At 24.1% G+C, this 21,344-nt stretch overlaps 1 protein-coding gene across 1 annotated transcript; it reads left to right on the forward strand.

Annotated features, from left to right (window-relative positions):
* Positions 1-8,184: 8,184 nt before the first annotated feature.
* Positions 8,185-16,593, forward strand: LOC124922773 (beta-glucosidase 12-like). The gene is made up of 13 exons (XM_047463484.1): positions 8,185-8,393; positions 8,506-8,575; positions 8,663-8,721; positions 13,182-13,257; positions 13,404-13,476; positions 14,215-14,307; positions 14,386-14,641; positions 14,765-14,880; positions 15,387-15,604; positions 15,715-15,746; positions 15,852-15,954; positions 16,112-16,214; positions 16,297-16,593. The coding sequence occupies exons 1-13, from the start codon at positions 8,217-8,219 to the stop codon at positions 16,463-16,465; spliced, it is 1,545 nt and encodes a 514-aa protein (XP_047319440.1). The 5' UTR covers positions 8,185-8,216; the 3' UTR covers positions 16,466-16,593.
* Positions 16,594-21,344: the final 4,751 nt, after the last annotated feature.

Here is a 21,344-nt window from a genome sequence, read left to right on the forward strand (position 1 = left end):
TCAAACCAACCACTAACCCCTAATTGACCATTATCTTGTGACTCACACATTTTCATATATCTATTTATCCCCTCGATCGACAAACCACCCCCACCCACCACCTGACCTCCATATCGTGATCTCACACTTTCAAATGCTCGCCAAACCAACCATTAATCTAAATTTATCACAGACCTCTTATCCAACGTCAAATCAACCACTAACCCTCAATTGGCCATCATCTTGTGACTCAAACATTTTCATATGCCTATTTATCTCTCGATCGACAAACCACCCCCACCCACCACTTGACCTCCATCTTGTGACCTCACACTTTCAAATTCTCGTCAAATCAACTATTAATTCTGACCTCACAGTTTTAGATGTCTATTCTTTGTTTAAAAGTTATGCTATCATATTTATAGTAAAGAATGCATTCTTAAAAATCTAAATTAGCATATTTTGGGATTTGAACCTTAGTCTTAGTATGAAATGTAAGCATTTTAAACGTTAGACCACTTTAGATTGTTGAAATAATTTTATTATTATTATATATTTATATATATATTTATATTGTATTTAATATTTATTACCTATTAATTAATTTTTATATTAATTAAAAAATTATTTATATTCATAAAAAAATATTATATATATATAATTAATAAAAAGAAAAATAATTAATAAATAAAAATTAGTTATTATAATTTATTATTTATAAAAATTATATATATAAATATATATATTTATATATTATAGTGTTATTATATATATATATATAATTATTATAAGATAATATATACATTATATAAATATTTATAATATTCATAATAATCCTCTCTCTATATATAAAACTATTATTTTTTCTTAAATAATAATTATATATATATAATAACGTTTATATATTTCTTAATTAAGTTCAGTTTTTATTAATTACTATTATTATTATTATTATATATAAAAGTTTTTATAAACACATTTAACTTATAAAATTAATAATAATAATTAATTTTTCTTTCTATCCATTATTTATATATATTTAATTTTTATATCTCTTAACTTTTTTTATCTCATTATATATATATATCTATATATATTATATTTTTATTTTTTATATTTTAATTAATTTTTTATTTCATTATATATATTCTCTTTTATTATTAAAAGATAAAATATATTTAAGAGAATATATATATATATATATATATATATATATATATATATATATATATATTAGGTTTGAGAAATTAAAAAATAATAATAAAAAAAATTAAGTGAGAGAAATGAATAAAAAGATAAAAGTATAGACAATATTTTTTATAAATACGTGAACTTATAAAATTAATAATAATAATTAATTTTTATTTTTAATTTATTTAAATATTTTCTCTCATTATGTATATTATATATATATATATTATTATTATTAAAAGATAAAATATATTTAAAAAAAAATAAATATATACATATATATATATATAAATAATGAGACATAAAATATAAAATTTAATATATTATTAGTATTATTATATATGGTGAGGGAGAAAAATAAAAATTAATAAAAATTTAATTAAGAGAGAGAAATAAATAATTATTTAAGATATAATATTTATTATTTAAAAAAAGAGAATAAATAATTGTAAATAAAGCTTATAATAAACTTTCAAAATATTAAATTAAACATTAAATATATATAGATATAAATTACTAAAATATCATTTATTTAAATTATTAATTTTAATTTTATCCTAATATATTATTATCAATATTTTAACTAAAAAAATTATATCATTAATTATTTAAATAACTAAAGTTATAATAATAACCCAAATCTCAACAAATCCTTATTCTCAATAAATATATACGTTGATTTTTCAAATAATATATTAAAAATAACTGAATCAAATAGGTCTGATAATTTGCGAATAAATAAGAACTTTAAAATACCTATAAAATAAGTTATTTCACTATCAAATAAACAAATTGGTAAAGAAATAAGCTAGACTAAACTAACACAAATTTAACACAAATTTAAAAATAATTTATCTATGTTGACATTAGACAGCAAAACAATGAGGTGGAATGTTGATCATGACTCGTGACCAAACACAATCATTTAAAATATATTATTTCTCTTTTTCTCTCTCTACTCTAATTATTTCTTTATTCTCTTTTAATGAGCACGTTTTTTTTTATATTAATGGTGTTATTATTTTATATTTATTTTTAAATAAATATTATATCTCTCCTTTATATTAATTATTTAAATTTAATTTGTTTTTATATATTTTAATTTTATTTTCCATAAAAAAATTAAAAATTTTGATAACTCATTATAATTAAAAATAATAATAAAATTGAGACAATAATTATTAAATTTAAATTTATTTTATTAAATTTTATAAGTCAACTTTTAATTAATTTATTTTCAGTTATATAAATTATTTAAAATTATAATTATTAATATATATTTAACTTATATAATATATAATAGATGAGAAATGATTAGGGAATGGAATTTGGGTGATGATATAAGAGAAGGAATGACGTGGCATTATCTCATTCGCTAAAAAAATCAAATAATTTAGCTCTCTTCTCTCTTTCCTCTCACTTTTCCATTTTCAAACCAATGATACAAGTCATTATCTTCTCAAATTCCTTTTTTCTATCACTCCTCTATATAATATATTATGTCACAAACTTTTATATATATATATATATATATATATATATATATATATATATATATATATAAATAATTAAAGAAATGATGTTCCACAATATAATTATTTATAAAAATAATAAAATTTATATCTCTATTATTTCTTCTCTTAACGTGATGCGGCCACATTTATGTATCCTTATTTATCCCTTTATATATATATATATATATATATATATATATATATATATATATATATATATATATATATATATATATATATATATATATATATATATATATATATATATATATATATATATATATATATATATATATATATATATATATATATATATATATATAATTATAAATTTAAATGATTTATATAACTAAAAAATTAATTAATAAAAAATAACTAAAATTTAAAATAAATTTAATAATTAATGTGTCAAAATTCTTAATGCTTTATTGAATTATAATTAATTATCAACTTATCTTTTAAACATTTGTTTTTATAAATAATAAAACTTTGATCTTTAGCCATTACAAATTAGATCTTGAGCTCTGAAAAATTGCTGACATTTTAAATATAACAAAACGTTCGATTTAAGTACAAAGAAAAGACTGAAGTTAAATGGCTAAACTAGAATAATTGTAAGTAAAAATATTTAATGATTTATAGTTGAACATGTTATGATAGTCTCTCATTTTACAAGAGAATTTGTATTTTTGTTTCATAAAGAATATGAATTCAAAATTTTTATATGTGCTTAGTCTCGAATTAAAAATATTTGTTTTATTGTTTACCTATAAAAAATAAAACAATATATTATTAAATAAATTTACTTTGGTAATTTATTGATCTTAACATAGAAAATTAATAAGTAAAAATTTTACTATTACAATATATAAATGAGTAATAAAAATATATAAGGATGAATATATATTAAATTCGAACCCTAAAATAAGTATTTTTTAATTAAGCATTTATTCCTAAGTGAGAGAGAATTGGTTAAATCAAAATGATAGTAGATGATTTGCTATCATTATAAATATTAATAAAATTTTATTTACATGCAAACGCATAAAAATATAATTAAAATAAATTTAATAATAATATGTATTTAATGTTTAAATTTCATAATAAATCACGAATAATATTAAAACGCTCTCATTCCATATTTGATTTATTTCGATAAAATAACTTATCTTTTCACATATTTTTTCTAAATGAACCTTACACTTGATTTTGGTCAATCAAATATTTAATTTATATTATTCATTAGTTAGTTAAAAAGTTGAACTTATATTGTTAAAATGTTCCGCGTTCATCAAATTCGGTGTTAAATTTAAAATATAAAGAGTTATTAGTTTAGTTAGTTAAATGATTATACTTGTTTCGTTAGGTTGCAACTTCGAAACACACATATATCATTTTAAATTTTATTTTTAACCGTTTTAAGTATGTATAATGCTAAATTTGAAAAGAAAAAAAATAATCGACCTCCTATATGTATGGTGACATGTAAAATTAATTTTACAATTCGATCTTTTAACCTGAAAATCCATACACTTTAAAAATTAAGCATCATTATATATATATATACTACATTATTTAATCAAATAAAATATAACTTATTTAATATATATAAATAAATAACTTAATATATATAATAAATTTATACCTGTAATATATATATAATTTCAAAAATATATTAATAATTTCAAAAACTTATATATAATAATTTAATAATAAAATATTGAAAAAAGAGAATGGGTAAGTCATATTCTTATGATGATATATATGTATAATGCTAAATTTGAAAAGAAAAAAAATTAATCGGCCTCCTATATGTACATGTATGGTGACATGTAAAACTAATTTTGTAAATCTTTGGCTCCCTATAATTAATCTTTTTATATAAATTGAAAATATTAAATTATTTATAATAATTAATATAAATAATTTAATAAATTAAATATTAATATTATAAAGAGAAAATATAAATATAAATACTCTTTCCGATAAAAACATATAATATTAATATTAAATCAACACAACTATTCTAATATATATATATATATATATATATATATATATATATATATAAATATATATATATATATATATATATATATATATATATATATATATATAAATAGAGGCCATATATACTAAACATATAAATACATTATCCAAAATAAATTATTTATAAAAAAATATAACTTAAATAAATTTTAAGAGTCAAAAATCTCATTTTTGAATAAAGCATTCTTCAAGATGGAATTTTAATAAATAGATATTTAGGATTTAGAGTTAAGATGACTTAAAAAAATTGAAATAAACTTAAAAAAAATAAAGATTTTTTTTTAATAAAAGATAAGTTTTAATTTTTTTTAATAAATAAATAAATTAGTAAATAGTAAATTATATTTTGAAATTTTTTAAGAAAGTAAAATATGATGTCACAATTTTTACTGATTTTTTTTAATGGATAGTTATATGTGTTATGAAAAGGTTGAATTAATAACTCATTTACATATATAAAATTTACATATACAAATTTATATGTGAGTTGAGATGGACTTAATCCAAAAAAAAATTATAATTATAATTATAATTATATATATATATATATATAATATTCTTGGAAAAAACTTATTAATGGTGATCACTGTATGTGCACATATATTACCGTGATCAATGGATAAGAGAGAGAAGAACGATGAGAAGAAGACAACATATATTACCTTTCTCTCTTGTAACTCACAATGTAATTTATTATTTTTTATTTCTCTTAGCTATTTATATTTTACTTATTATTTTTTTTTTGTCTGAATATACATATATTTTTAAAATTTGTTATTTGTTTTTAAATTTTTAACTGAAATAAGGTAGAATGCTTAAACATATTTAAATAAAATATAGTTATTAACTCAGATTTGAAATTTAAAAATAAAGTTTAAATAGTGTTTTTTAGGACAAACAAAATAATTATTTGTATCTTCTTTATAGAATATTTAAATAAATTTGAAATGGTTAATTTTTTATTATTATCATTATAATTCATCTTCTATAATAGTTCATAAAATTGTCCTTTTTCTATGTTAATTGTACTTATGTGATGTGTACTTTCAAATATTATCAAAAAATTTGTGGTACAAAATGAGTTGAATTTCAAAGCATTTGATTAAATCTAGAACTTCAAGATCTCCATGATGTAACATTTTAACCCAAACATATCGTAATTGTCGTGTTGTTTAATTCATGTACATTACCTATGATTTTGATTTATTTCATCTTTATTATTAAGCAGATTAATTTGGCTGATATCATTAGGTGGGTAGAGAACAAATTTTGGATCTATATAAAACAACACACTTAAAATTAAGAGTTTATTTAAAAAATATTATTCAAACTAATTTTTGTTGTTTGTTTGTATAATTACCTTTTTTATAATAAAAGTTCTGTCCCTACTCACTTACTTTTGCATTGTTGATGAGTGATTGATATTTTCAGTATTTTGTGAAGTATTATTGTGATTCATTGGGTGATGTCCGAGTCTTTGGGTAGTTGCTGAGTAATTTGAATTGATGCGACTGATATGACATGCCTACATATCTGGGTTGCCATCATAATTATTTGTTGGTAGACTTTCTGGTTAAAGAAAAATCGGTGAATCTTTAATGATCGTAGTCATTCGATTCGTATAATTCATAATACTATTATTATGACGTTTTTTAAGATTTGTTCAGAAAATGCAGTAGAGTTTGTTGGGAATTAATCATTTTTCTCAAATATTTACGAGCTCGATAACTTATTGAGTACCGTTTTTTCTTATTTTATTTTTTCTTTTAATGTCATGTTTTGTCGTAGTATTTAACAATTTTTTAAAATATAAATAACCAATTTTCAAAATAAAAATAAAAAACTTATATTTCTAAATTTATTAATATTATTTAATCCAAATTTAAGGTCATACTCAAACTATAAATCTAATTTTGTTACAAGTGGACTATTATACAATCAAATCAAATCAAATCAAATCCGATTTTCTATAATTTAGTAAGGGAGGACCCAACTAACATTCAATAAAATCTCGAATTGGAAGAAGATGGGTTGTGACTTGTGTCAGCTGTTAGGCATGATGCAAGTATTAAAAAAATGTTTATGGCAAAAAAAGGAAAAAAGAAAAGGATGGGTAATTGAGTTTTAAGTTTATAAAATAACATACCTACATATAAATGATTTTTATTTTTCATATTTAATAAAAAATTATTTATTCGGGTTCATTGTTAGGGTGTCTATTAAACCCTTCAATTATAACCCTTCAATTAAGAAATAATAAATTTGTAGAAAGACAAATAACTTTAATTTGCAATTTAAAATGTCAATAAATTTTTGTGAAAAGATAATATTTTTTATTGATGAATATTTTAATCAAATAGAGAGACATACATATTATGATTATCTAAAATAAGACACATTATAATAAATACAAGGAATTATTAATAAAGTTAACAAATTCAATCAAACTTTGCAGGAAAACATTGAAAAGACTATAAAGTTTATTTGAAAATATCTTTTAGAGTTGAAATTGTGTTTGTATTAGAAGACTTTGATAAAAAATTTTTTTATTAAACATTCATTATTGATTTAGAAAAAATAACTTTATGAAATATAATTTAATTAGATATATATATTTATAAATTTATTAATATTTTCTAGTTAAAACTAAAATAAATATAAATTCAGATCTAATTGAAAAAAATAATCTGAGAGCAATGTTTTCCATCACAAATTTACCTCTAACTCAGCTAATTGGTTAGTCCAAGCATCACTTATTTGGTAACTATTTTTCTTTTTATTTAGTAAAAAATCAATATAAATTACTTTTTATTAGTGTTTCTTAAAATTTATTAAAAAATATTCTTTTCATATACTTTAAGCTACATTTAACTCAATTAATCTTTCACTTTAAACACAAAAAGAATTACTTTTATTTTTTCTCTTTTAACAATTTCAAAAGCTTAACAATAATAATAATAATATATATATTTATATAAATAAATAAATAAATGATTAAGGAAGTAAATTTGAAAGATGTAATGACGTGGTGTAATTTGATAACTGGCTGATAAATAAAAAAAAATTCCTTTTTTTTTCACATTTTTTTCTTTTTCCAACTAATGAAGTGATGTCAATACAATTTTTTCCGTTCTCCATACCAAATTTTCTCTCTGTCACTCCTTGTTATTATACATGATCCTCTACTCAAAAATCACCGTGCTCCTTTTCATAATGTAAAGGTAATATCGTAAATAAATAAAAACTTTTTTCTTTTATTTACGATATTACCCCTCCCATTGTTGTGAGAGAGTACATGGAACACGGTGCCCGTTATTATATGCCCAATAATGTATACATTTATATTATTATATGTCCAATTTATACATTTATATTATTATATGTCCAATGTATACATTTATAATATATATATATATAGAGGTGGAGATGTAATTCTATTTAAAGAGAGAGAGTTAGTGCTGAAGGGTGTGATTGAGGTAGATCATGGCTATGGCGATTCGAAAGTCCAATGTGATCGAGGTCTTAGTAATGTCGATAATGCTAATGTTGGTTACGATGAGTTCACTAGTAAAAGCAGAAACCATTCGTCCCATTTCTCATTACAATCGCACTAGCTTTCCTCGTGATTTCGTATTTGGAACTGCTTCCTCCGCTTATCAAGTAATAATATATCTAACAATTCACGCATCTTTTCATTATCATTTTGTGAATTTTGATATAAAAATGAACTATTGAGATGATTTCATCCCTCTATGTGATTGATTAATTGTAGTTTGAAGGTGCCACAAAGGAAGATGGGAAAGGTCCAAACATATACGATATTTTTACCCACAAGTTTCCAGGTCTCTTTACATGAAGATACTTAATTCTTAATAAGTCATCATCATTTATTAAAAATAATTTATTATATATAATTTATAATAATGAAGAGAAAATTCTGGATAGAAGCAATGGAGACGTAGCTGATGACTTTTATCATCGCTATAAGGTATGTACCTTCCTATATTCTTATTTGAAAATAATTTCTGGAATTAGATATGAACATGAGCGAATTCAGATAAAAAAAAAATGGATAGAGAATCAATATATATATATATATATATAATAATAATAATAATAATAATAATTAATGATCTGTTTTCTAGATTTGGGTAGAAATCTGGATCAAAATTAATTAGCCATGAAAATCTGGAATCTGTTTTTAAAATAATATTGTTTGGTGAAAAAACAACTCATTTTTTTATTAAATGTTAAAAATATCCTTAATAGTACAAAGCAAAAAATTGGATATTTAACAAGAAAATACAATTATTATTATTACTTATTTTCCTGTGATAAATACAATAGTTAAGCCATTGCCCACAAAAATCTGTTGTCAAAGTATTGAAAAACTTGCTTAATCTAGGCATTATCCAAAATGAAATTATTAAGGACGATAATTAAAAAAATTGTAATTATTAACTACTATAAAAGAAATTAGGTATATAAAACTATTTTGAAAACTCATTTTATCCTTTAGAAAATAATTTTTTTTAAGAAAAACATCTTTCATACAAAAATATTGTCAACAAAATTAGTATGAATTTAAAATTTGTTATAATATTACATTTTACTTTCACTTTTTTTTTTTATCTAATTAATTTTTTAATATAGATTAACAAATTCTTACTTTGTACTTTATACAAAATTTTAAAAGTAATGATAATTATGATTATTTTTATCTATTTTAACCCCACTTTTTTTAATAAATACAAATAACATCACTCTCACTTTTATTTTTATAATTTTTAAAAGTGATGATAATTATGATTGTGACTTGATGATGACAAAATAACATATTACACGTCAACATTAAGAAACAAATGAGATCCCTATTCCCCTAAGGCCTTGTTTGAGGAAGTTTTTTTTTTTGGATTTTGTCTGGATTTTATCCAAAAAAAAACCCTTGTTTGATAAAAAGTAAGAAAAAACTGGTTTTTAAAATTTGAAGACTAATTTACTCTTTGACTTTAGAAGATACAGTGTAGTGTAGGTAAGAGAATGATGGTTTAGAGAAGATAAAATTAGAGAATAATTTTGATATTTAAATGATAAAATTATTTGATTTGATTGTTAATAAGATATTTGAAATTTAGGATAAAAACTGGGTTTTATCCCAAAAACCTTTTATCAAACTAGACCGAATTGGTAGGAAGTAAAACGGTAATAATAATTATTTTTTCAATTTCATCCCTTTCTTTTGAGAACCAATTCCTGTCCTACCCACCTTTCAAACAATTTTTCCCAAACTACCCACTTTTTCATTCACTTTCCCAAACTACCCACCTTTCTCTCTCTAAATCATTAATTATTCTTTTAATTACACATCTTCCACACTAATCCACTAATTATTCTATTTTATAAATATAAATATATATAATTAAATTAATAATACATTTATTAAATAAAATATATTACATTAATATTAAAATAATATATATATATATATATATATATATATATATATATATATATATATATATATATATATATATATATATATATATATAACATATAATTAAAATTATAAATTATAAATTAAATAATTTAAATAAATATTATACACTAAAATAAAATATATTACATAAACTTCTAATATTATATATTAAAATAACACATGTATTACATAAATATTAAAATAACACACCTATTTTATATTTACTTAATTTTATAAATATAATATATATAATTAATATTAAACATTATAAATTAAATAATTCAAATAAATATTATAAACTAAAATAAAATACATTATATAAAATAAAATACATTATATAAAATTTTAATATTATATATTAAAATAAAATATATTATATTATATAAATATTAAAATAATACATATATTACATAAATATTAAAATAAGACTTATATTTTAAGTAAATGTGTAAAATATTGTAAATATTTTAAAATTTATATAATTTATTTTATTTTAAGATTTTTTAAATTGATTACTTTTATAAATATTTTAAATTTTATAAATATTTTAAAGTTTAGTTAATTTATTTTATTTTATTTTAGGTTTATGTTATATATTTTATTTTAGTTTATAATATTTATTTTAATTATTTAATTTAGTATATTTAATTTTAATTATATATATTATATTTATAAAATTAAGTACTATGTATTATTTTTAATTATATATTATATTTATAAATAAGTAAAAATAATATATATATATATATATTATTTTAATATTAATGTAATATAGTTTATTTAATATATGTATTATTATTTTTAATTATATATATTTATAAAATATAGTAATTAGTGGATTAATGTGGAAGATGTGTAATTAAAAGGATAATTAATGATTTAGAGAGAGAAAGGTGGGTAATTTGGGAAAGTGAATGAAAAGATGGATAGTTTGGGAAAAATTGTTTAAAAGGTGGGTAGAACAGGAATTGATTCTTCTTGTGAGGCAAGATCCTCGGGTTACGGGTAAATGGTATAACGGTAATAATTAAAAAAAGTTATCGTTGTTCAAAAGATGGTTAATGTCAGAAATGTGTGAGGGAACAGATGGAATCCGCATTTGTTCAGAAGATGGTTAATGTCAGAATTGCCATGACTTGTCCTAACTAACTAAAGCCTTGTTTGAATTGGTGTTTTTGAAAAAAATTAAATAGGAAAAAAGTAATAATTGGTAATGATTTTGAAAAAATGGTAATTATTTTTGGTAAAAAGACTTAAAGAGTATTAATATATATAAATAAAATAAAAAATAAAAATTTAAAATAGAGAGTATTTTATTATTTTGGTTAATGAAATGAGTGATGTGATTGTTGAAAAATAATTCATTGGAAAATTAATTTTGGATAAATTTTTTAAAAAACACAAAGAGAACAAAGCCTAAGATTAGTTGGATTATTTTGGCTAAAGTGAAAAAAAAAGTTGTATAAAATATAAATATAAATTTATTTGGTTGGATGGATTTTGGAACATTTAAGTCCTCACTATTGTTAAAAATTACGGAGTGTTAATAGCGTTTAATAATTTAAAATTTAGAAAAATTATTAAGGATAAAATATTATTTAAAATAAATGAATAAAATGATTGAAAAAATTGAAGTGATGGAAAGAATTAGAGAAAAAAAACCCAAATTTAATAAAAAAATATATATTTATATTTAACATTTATAATAATTATAAAATGTATATAATATATGAAAAATGATTGGAATAGGAAATTTGAAAGAAATGACATTTGTTAAAAAAAGTAATATATTGGAGTAGGAAATTTTTTCTCTTCTCTCTTTTTATCCTTTATCATTTTTTCAGTGATGTAATGACATGTTATTCCTTTTAATCTTTCCTCTCCATTGTCACTCATTTGTACTGTATTGGTTTGGTTTAATTAGATACATATATGTTCTATTAACTATTTATAGTTAATTTAAGAATTTTTTAAATATATGTAAATACAATTTCTTTTTAAATTATATTAATGACATAATGGTCTTGACATTAATATAAGACATTAAATTATATAGGTTTTATTATTTTGTGTTTGGTTAGTGGTATAAAAAAATAGTAAAAAATGTAAAAAATTATTTTACCCTTATTTATATAAATTATTTTTATTTATTATTTCAATATTTATCTTATAGATAGTTTTAATGATTAACTATATTAAAATTAATAAAAATAATATTTAATTATCATATAAATTCATTGTAAAAATAAATAATACTATTATACAGTATATATTATTTTATATATAATTTCATATAATTTAATTTATATAGTTATATAAATAAAATTTATATATTATTTAATATTTAATAATTATATTTAAAATTTTTGTATCATTATAGATATTTGTATATTTAAATAATATTGAAATTATAATGGTATAATTGTTTATTTATTAATATTATTATTTAAATTAGATAATAAAATATAGTTAAATATAAATTAATTTAGTTATAGTTTATTATTATTATTATTATTATTATATTTTAAATATAATACCAAAAAAAAAATCTGAATAGTTTTATAAAATTAAAGAATAAAAGAGTAATATAAACTTTTATACCTTCTTGTACCTGGTGATAGTAGGTATTATTTTATACCCATTTCAAAGTACGTATAAATTATACTTAAATAATACTATTCATATAAATATTAATCCACCAAACAACTCTTATAATTTACTATAGGTATACTTATACTATATGTACAGTGTTATACCCCATAACAAACATAGCCTAATTGAACACAAATTTTTTTAGTTTATTTAGTAAGATTTTTTTGTAGTTGAACTACATAGTGAATTTAATGTGTAAACTGAAAAAAAAAAACATTTTTCTCAATACAATCAATAATTTTTTATAGTTAGAAGATTGAAATAATTTGTATATGTAATATGAATGTGATTAATTATGAGATTTGAATTCATCAATGAAGGGAGACGTGGAGCTCATGAATATTATTGGAATGAATGCTTTCAGATTTTCTATCTCATGGGCTAGAATATTACCTCGTAAGCTTAATTAATTTCAACAACTATATTTAATATCTTTAATTAAATTATTAATCACTTGAGACAATATAATAATTGTATGACTTTTAAAAAATTTAAATAATGATCTAGATAATAATACTTTCTATATCTAAATTGTTAATTAGGAGGCAAGCTCAGTGGAGGAGTAAACAAAGCCGGCATAACATTCTACAACAACCTCATCAACCAACTACTATCTAAGACCAGCCGCAGCAGGGGAGTATTTGAGGGGTTATTTGGGTGTCAAAAGAGGAGGGTGGGAGGCAGCAGGGGGCAATTTTGGGTGTCAAATTTTGGGTGTCAAAATTTGACACGGGTGTCAAATTTTGTTTGGCCAATGAGATCCTGCCATGTGGCAGGCTTTTGATTTTACTTTTCTTATTTTAAAAATACATTTTAATAATGATTGATCAATAAAAAAAAAAAATTATATCAATATTTTTTATTTTTCACGATCTATAAATAGAGACTTGGTTTGTGTCATTTGGACACCAAAAAATTTCAGAAATTTTCTACCATATTATCATCCTTGTTTGTATCACCTTTCTTTTAAAATCTTCAAACTCTTTCATCCTTGTTTAGAGTGTTTGTTTTCTTCTTCGTTTTAAATAATATTTGTATGTTTGATTTATCAAGTGATGAATAATATTGTTTGTGGTTAAAAAAAAATGAAATTATGTGTATGTTTAAATGATGTGGAAGTGAGAGAAAGTGAAAAAGTAATTTTGATACTTTGAATAACACGCTGCTGTATGACATGTTAAAAAGTGGGTGTTAAAAGAGGTGTTAAGCTGACGTGGCAGGGTGTTAAATGAAAAAATTTAACACCCTGCTGTGGGTAGTCTAAGGGTTAATACAATTTCATCTTAATTATAACATTTATTAATTTATCTTTTTACTCAAATAAATAAAATTATATATTTTCTTAATTGGGAATACAGGAATCCAGCCCTTTGTAACAATATTTCATTGGGATCTTCCACAAGCTCTTGAAGATGAATATGGCGGTTTTCTTAGCCCTCACATTGTGTAAAGACTTAAACTTACGATCTTACAGACAAATGAGTCTTCGTATTAATTTAATTTATTATGTGTTGATTAATGTAGCGACGATTTTAAGGATTTTGCGGAGCTATGTTTTAAGGAATTTGGAGATAGGGTTAAACATTGGATAACGATGAATGAGCCGTGGGCTTACAGTTACGGCGGGTACGATGGAGGTCTGATCGCACCTGGACGTTGCTCTGCATGGATGAACGCGGGTTGTCCAGCTGGCGACTCTGGCACCGAGCCTTATATTGTGTCTCATAATCTCATCATTTCCCATGCAGCCGCAGTCAAAGTTTATAAGGACAAATATCAGGTAAGGCTTTGGCTTTTTTTTTAGATTCTTTCGGATGAAGCTAGCAATTCGGTATATTATGGCACAAGTACTCTTAGTTCAAGGTTCTTAGAGGTTGAGTTAACTTAATTTTCTTTGTTGTAGGGTTACCAAAAGGGGCAGATAGGGATAACTTTGGTGTGTTTTTGGGCACATCCCTTTTCCAACACCAAAGCTGACAAGGAAGCTGCTCAAAGGGCTATAGATTTTATGTATGGTTGGTAAGTCAAACTAACACTTAACCTTTTGCATTAAAAGATCAAAGAAATTCAAGAAATTAGTTGTTGTTATTCAGAATTTTCTCAAAAAAATTGTTTGAAAACAATTTTTTAGAGTTGGATACGAGTTTGAACGATAAAATGATGATAATTTGTTTAGTAAAACACTTCTCTTTGTCAAGTATCTAAATCTGATATTTAGTTAAATGAATTAATGTTATGTAAAACACCTTAATCGGATATATATTCATAAATTTGTTAACGTATTCTTGTCCAATCTCAACTACAACTCTACAACCTCAACTACAACTCTATAAAGTGTTTACAAATGGGTAATACACTCCAAACCCTTTAAAATTGAGCTCATTTTTAATTTTCTATTTTTGGAGAAACGTTTTTAACTCTTAATGCGACACAATGCTGATGTGTCAGTGACAATGACACTATTTAAATCACATACGTTAATTGTTGAATTGAGAACTTCAATAATTGTTTCATATTTTGGACAGGTTTATCAATCCAATAGTACACGGAAAATACCCGAATATCATGAAAAAACTATTAGGAAAAAGACTACCAACATTTACACAAGAACAAGTGAAATTGATAAAAGGATCATATGATTTCATTGGCCTTAATTACTATATAACAAGATATGCAATAAATGTACCTTCAGCCAATTCTGTCAACCTTAGCTACACAACTGATGCTCAAGTTAATTTCACAAGTAAGCAATTAAAATTTTCTTAAGATTTCATATATATATATATATATATATATATATATATATATATATATATATTTTACTGCTTTAATTCTTCATTTTTCTTCACTCAGCCAGTCGCAATGGAATATCCATCGGAAAGCCGGTAGGTGAAAATAATTTAATTGCATTAGTTACAAATATTAATTAATTACTTTTTACATTGTTTAATTTGTTTTGGAAATTTTTTAATTTATAATTTTTTTTGTAGACAGGAGTGCCTGGATTTTACGTTTACCCAAAAGGCCTTACTGAGTTATTAATTTATACCAAGGAAAAGTACAATGATCCTATTATTTACATAACAGAGAATGGTAAGCTTATGCTCTTTTGGTTAAATTATTTGAAAACTGAAAAATCATATATGAACCCTTAAAACTATTTCAAAAATTTTATATTCATTTTTTTTTCTAATTTAAAATAACCTATTAAATGAAATTAATAAGAGAAGTTATTGTTATTTGGATTTAGGAATGGGAGATCAAAATAATGAGACAACAAAAGAAGGTATTAAGGATCCTCAAAGAATATCTTTCTATCAACGGCATCTTGTGGCCGTTGAAAATGCAATCAAGTAAGTGTTGCGATAAATCCTATTTACATATATCTAATTTCTTCTTCCTATATAATTCAAATATAAATATTTATGATTGCAGAGATGGTGTTAATGTAAAAGGATTTTTTTGTTGGGCATTAATGGACAACTTTGAATGGAATTCTGGTTACACCATGAGATTTGGACTTGTTTATGTCGATTATAAAGATGGTCTCAAAAGATATCTCAAGTCTTCCGCTCTTTGGTTTAAGAAGTTCCTACTCAAATGAGATTCAGACCCTCTTTTCTAAATGGTGGAATTTTACATTCCATTTCAATAATAAATTCTACTTCAATTAATAAGATTTTCTTTCATGGAGAATCACCTTCCCTAGATTCCTAAATAAAAAAGAAAAATAATGTATTGTACTAATCATGCACAAGTGTACATGATATGGCTTTGTTATCTCACCCGAGAGGATCGGAATTGAAACTTCGTTCTCTATATAATTTAGAATGTATTGTATGTATTGAAACTTGTACACTATATTATTTCAGCTTTAATATTCTATAATTTTGCACATACTCTTTATGTTTTGCTAATTTTGTTTTTCAAGGTTGTCCCAATCTTGACACAATATCGGCAACTATTTTAACATTTTGCATTCGAATTGTCATCAAATTATTCAAATGATAAAATTCATTTCAATATATTTGACCACGCTGAATTTTAATGTGTCAAGTTTCTTCCTACATTGAACTAATCATACAATTAATCAAAATAATAATTCTGTAAGGTAATAATTATTTTCTATTATATTACTTATTTAAATTTATCATTTTCCTAGTACATGTAAAAATTGACTATTTTCTTAAAAAGAAAAATACTTTTTTACTCGATAGTCGTTAGTTCCCTGCATTAGTGAAAAATTGATCTTTACCGATAGATTATACCGAGAGATGTATAATTCTTTCCTTAAAAAAATTATCTATCGAGAGATGCATAAATATTTCGATATTATAATTGTTTACCGAAAGATTTCCAAACATCTTTCGGCATTACCCCCCATCCTCCAAGCACGAAAATAATTCTAAGTGTTGGGAAGTGTCAATACCGAAAGATCTATGAAAATCTTTTGGTACTTGAGTAGAATACCGAAAGATTTCCATACATCTTTCGGTATTGGCTCTTCCCCAAAAAAGATGAAAATAATTCTAAGTGTTGGAATGTGGAATTAACGAAAGATATACTCAAATCTTTCGGTATTGGCTCTTTCCCTACAAACATGAAAATAATTCTAAGTGTTGAAATGTGGAATTAGCGAAAGATATACTCAAATCTTTCGGTATTGGCTTTTTCCAAAAAATATGAAAATAATTCAAAGTGTTGGAATGTGGAATTAGCAAAAGATATACCCAAAGCTTTCGGTATTGGCTCTTTCCAAAAAATCATGAAAATAATTCTAAGGGTTGGAATGTGGAATTAGCGAAAGATATACCGAAATCTTTCGGTATAGGCTCTTCCCCAAAAAAAATGAAAATAATTTAAAGTGTTGGAATGTGGAATTAGCGAAAGATATACTCAAAGTTTTCGGTATTGACTCTTCCTAAAAAAATGAAAATAATTCTAAGTGTTAGAATGTGGAATTAGCGAAAGATTTACCCAAAGTTTTCGGTATTGGCTCTTCTAAAAAAACATGAAAATAATTCTAAGTGTTGGAATGTGAATTTAGCGAAAGATATATCCAAAGCTTTCGGTTTTGGCTCTTCCAAAAAAAAATATAAAAATTCCAAGTGTTGGAATGTGGAATTAGCGAAAGATATACCCAAAGCTTTCAGTATTGACAATTCCATAAAAAACATGAAAATAATTCTAAGTGTTGAAATGTGGAATTAGCGAAAGATATACCCAAAGCTCTCGGTATTGGCTCTTTAAAAAAAAGCATGAAAATAATTTTAAGTGTTGGAATGTGGAATTAGTAAAAGATATACCCAAAGCTTTCGGTATTGGCTCTTCCCCCAAAAGCATGAAAATAATTCTAAGTGTTGGAATGTGGAATTAGCGAAAAATGTACCCAAAGCTTTCGGTATTGGCTCTTCCCAAAAACCATGAAAATAATTCTAAGTGTTTGAAAGTGGAATTAGCGAAAGATATACCCAAAGTTTTTTGTATATACTTAATAAATACTGAAAGATGTTAAAAATCTTTCGTTATATACTTCTTTGGTTTTTCATTTTTTAAGTGGATTTTCAATTTATTAGCTTATCTAAAGTCCTAACTAAGCTAATCTAAAGTGTGTGTTATTTTCTAAGTATATAGATTGTTATTAATTTTATAAGTGTATATGATTGTGTTTGATTATATAAATAAGTGTATATGTATGTTTGTGTTTGATGATAATAAGGATTTGGGTAGAGTTTGATTATAAGGATGTGTTGGGATTGTAAAATGTTTTTAAAGATATCAAATGTGTTAAATGAATTTTGTTTAAGTTTATTAGAAAGTGAAACACCAATTAAATTAACAAATTAAGAAGTCCAATACCGAAAGATTTCTAAAACATCTTTCGGTATTAAGTGGTAATGCTGAAAGATATGCCCATATCTCTCGGGATTGGACTTATTAATTTGTTAATTTAATTGGTGTTTCACTTTCTAATCTAAATTCCTAACTAAGCTAATCTCAAGTATGTGTTATTTTGTAAGTATATGGATTGCTATTATTTTTTTAAGCGTATATGATTGTGTTTGATTATATAAATAAGTGTATATGTATGTTTGTGTTTGATGATAAGGATATGTGTAGAGTTTGATTATAAGAATATGTTGAGATTGTATAATGTTTTAAGGATATGAAATATGTTAAATTAATGTGGTTCAAGCTAATTTTAAAAGTGAAATACCAATTAGAATAATAAATTAAGAAGTCAAATACCAAAAGATATTTAAAAATCTTTCGGTATTGAATGAGAATGTCAGAAGATTTCTAAACATCGTTCGGTATTAATTACTCTTCCATTCAATTATTTAATTACTATTTATACGAGAGTATAAGGAAGAAGAAAGAATACCATCCATATTCAATTTGATAGGTTTTCGATGGTTAAATCTATTAGATCGATCGAGGTGGTTGCTCACCTTTGTAAACTCATTACATCTGAATCCACAACCACATATGTCATTTCCAAATCATTAAATATTAGTTTCTCCTCCTCATCGTCACTTGTAGTCATAACAGTCATTTTCATATCTGTGTTAGTCAATTCCAACCACAGAAGCCGAATCATCGGAAGGAAATGTTCTTATATTCACATCCGTAACCTCCAAACTTGCATCGATTTCAATGATCTTAACAACTCCAGCAATGTCATCTTCAACATCCGGTGAAAATTTAGTTTAAAGTTGCAACAGAAGAAGAGGATAAGGTTATCAACAGCGTTGGATGAAAGATTCTGCTGGAATTTAGAGGTTGTAATAAGCGAGTCAAGTTTATGCAATTATCACATAAAGAAGATAAGGTGGCTCGAACCATGAGATTATATATGGAGTTCCAAATAAAAGGTAGATCGAAACTACGAAATGTGTATCGATGAAGATTTTAAGCATTGAAAGTTGTTGACCTTTATTGTCTTTTATGAAATTAGGGCGTATTTAATTATTAATGGGCTTGGGTCTATGTACAAGTAATTTAGGGTTTCTAGGCTAATTACTCCTTTATAATAGTTTTTTTTTTTGTAAATGTTGATATATAATACTTAAAGCTCTCAAAACTTTTACTCTTTAACAAATATTGTTGTCCTTCCCAGTTTTTCTAGAGTTTTATTTTTTCATAATGTTATCAGAATATCCAATAATCAGAACTAACATTTGGTGTCAGAGCCTAACTGAAGAACATGTCGTCGACAAGATAAACTAGATATGTGGAAGAGAAGGAAACATGACACTCTCATATTCGTTACTCATGAAGAGTAACTACTCGGTGTGGGCGTTGAAGATGCGGGTAAACATACAAACACAAGGAGTGTAGGAAGCTGTGATGCTCGACGAGGTCGAAGAACAGAATGATAGAATGGCTCTCGCCGCCATCTATCAAGTGTTCCCTAAGGACGTCCTTCTCATGATGGCCGAGAAGGATTATGCCAAACTAGCATGGGAGATACTAAAGACAATGCATGTTGGAGTGAAGAGAGTCAAGGAGGTAAAAGTGCAATCCTTGAAGACACAGCTCGAGGCGATTCACATGAATAATGGGGAGTCGGTGGATGATTTCGCCATGAAATTGACATCCATCGTGACTGGTATCCACATTGAGAGAGAAGGTGGAGGAGATCTCCGTCGTCAAGAAGTTCCTTAGAGCCACACCACAAACATACATGTAGATCGTTACAGCAATCGAGCAATTTGGTGACCACAAAAATATGACCGTCGAGGAGATCGTCGGCCATCTCAAAGTCCACGAAGAGGGACTTCACGGCTATGGAGACCAAGAGGAGGAGCACCTATTTCTTACGCATGATTAATGGATGTCACAAATAAAGAAAAATGGAGAAGCCAATTTTTCTTCTAGATCGTCGAGTTGTAGCGGCAATGGTGGATATAACCGAGGTAGTGGAAAAGGGGGATGTAAAGGGCGAGGTCGTCGAGAAAGCTCACCTCAATAAGAACATTAAGCCCCGTAAAGACAAGAGCACAATGAAGTGTTACGCTTGTTAAAAGTATGGGCACTATGCGTTCAAGTGACCTAACAAAAGGTCCAAAGACAATGAGGCAATCCTCACTAACTTGTATGATGAGGAGCCTTCAACAATGTTTGTTGAGGTAGTAACAAATGCTTTTCCCGAAGACGATGAGGAAAACCTCACTAACTTTTATGACGAAGAGTCAAAATTAATGTTTGCTGAGAGAGTGACGAATGCTTTTCCCAAAGACGAGGAGACAAATCTCGAAGAGTTCGTGCAAGAATCTTCTAAGGAAGAACCAAATGTGATGTTTCTCAATGAAGAGAAAGTCATGGAGAACCTCCTCGCAAGTGGCAATAAGTATAATCACAACGACGTGTGGTACCTTTAGAGTGGAGCAATCAACCATATGACGAGCCATCGAGAGAAGCTCAATGAGCTCGACGAGAAGATCACCAGAAATGTGAAGTTCAAAGACGGAAGCAAGATG

Source organism: Impatiens glandulifera, chromosome 1 (genome assembly GCF_907164915.1).
Source record: "Impatiens glandulifera chromosome 1, dImpGla2.1, whole genome shotgun sequence".
In the NCBI taxonomy this organism is placed as follows: domain Eukaryota; kingdom Viridiplantae; phylum Streptophyta; class Magnoliopsida; order Ericales; family Balsaminaceae; genus Impatiens; species Impatiens glandulifera.

Excerpts from the sequence above, each read along its gene's own strand:
- LOC124922773 (XM_047463484.1), top strand. The coding sequence starts at position 8,217 with ATGGCTATGGCGATTCGAAAGTCCAATGTGATCGAGGTCTTAGTAATG. Across the intron at positions 13,477-14,214 it reads CTCATCAACCAACTACTATC|TACAGGAATCCAGCCCTTTG; the intron begins TAAGACCAGCCG and ends CTTAATTGGGAA. Across the intron at positions 16,215-16,296 it reads GCCGTTGAAAATGCAATCAA|AGATGGTGTTAATGTAAAAG; the intron begins GTAAGTGTTGCG and ends TTATGATTGCAG.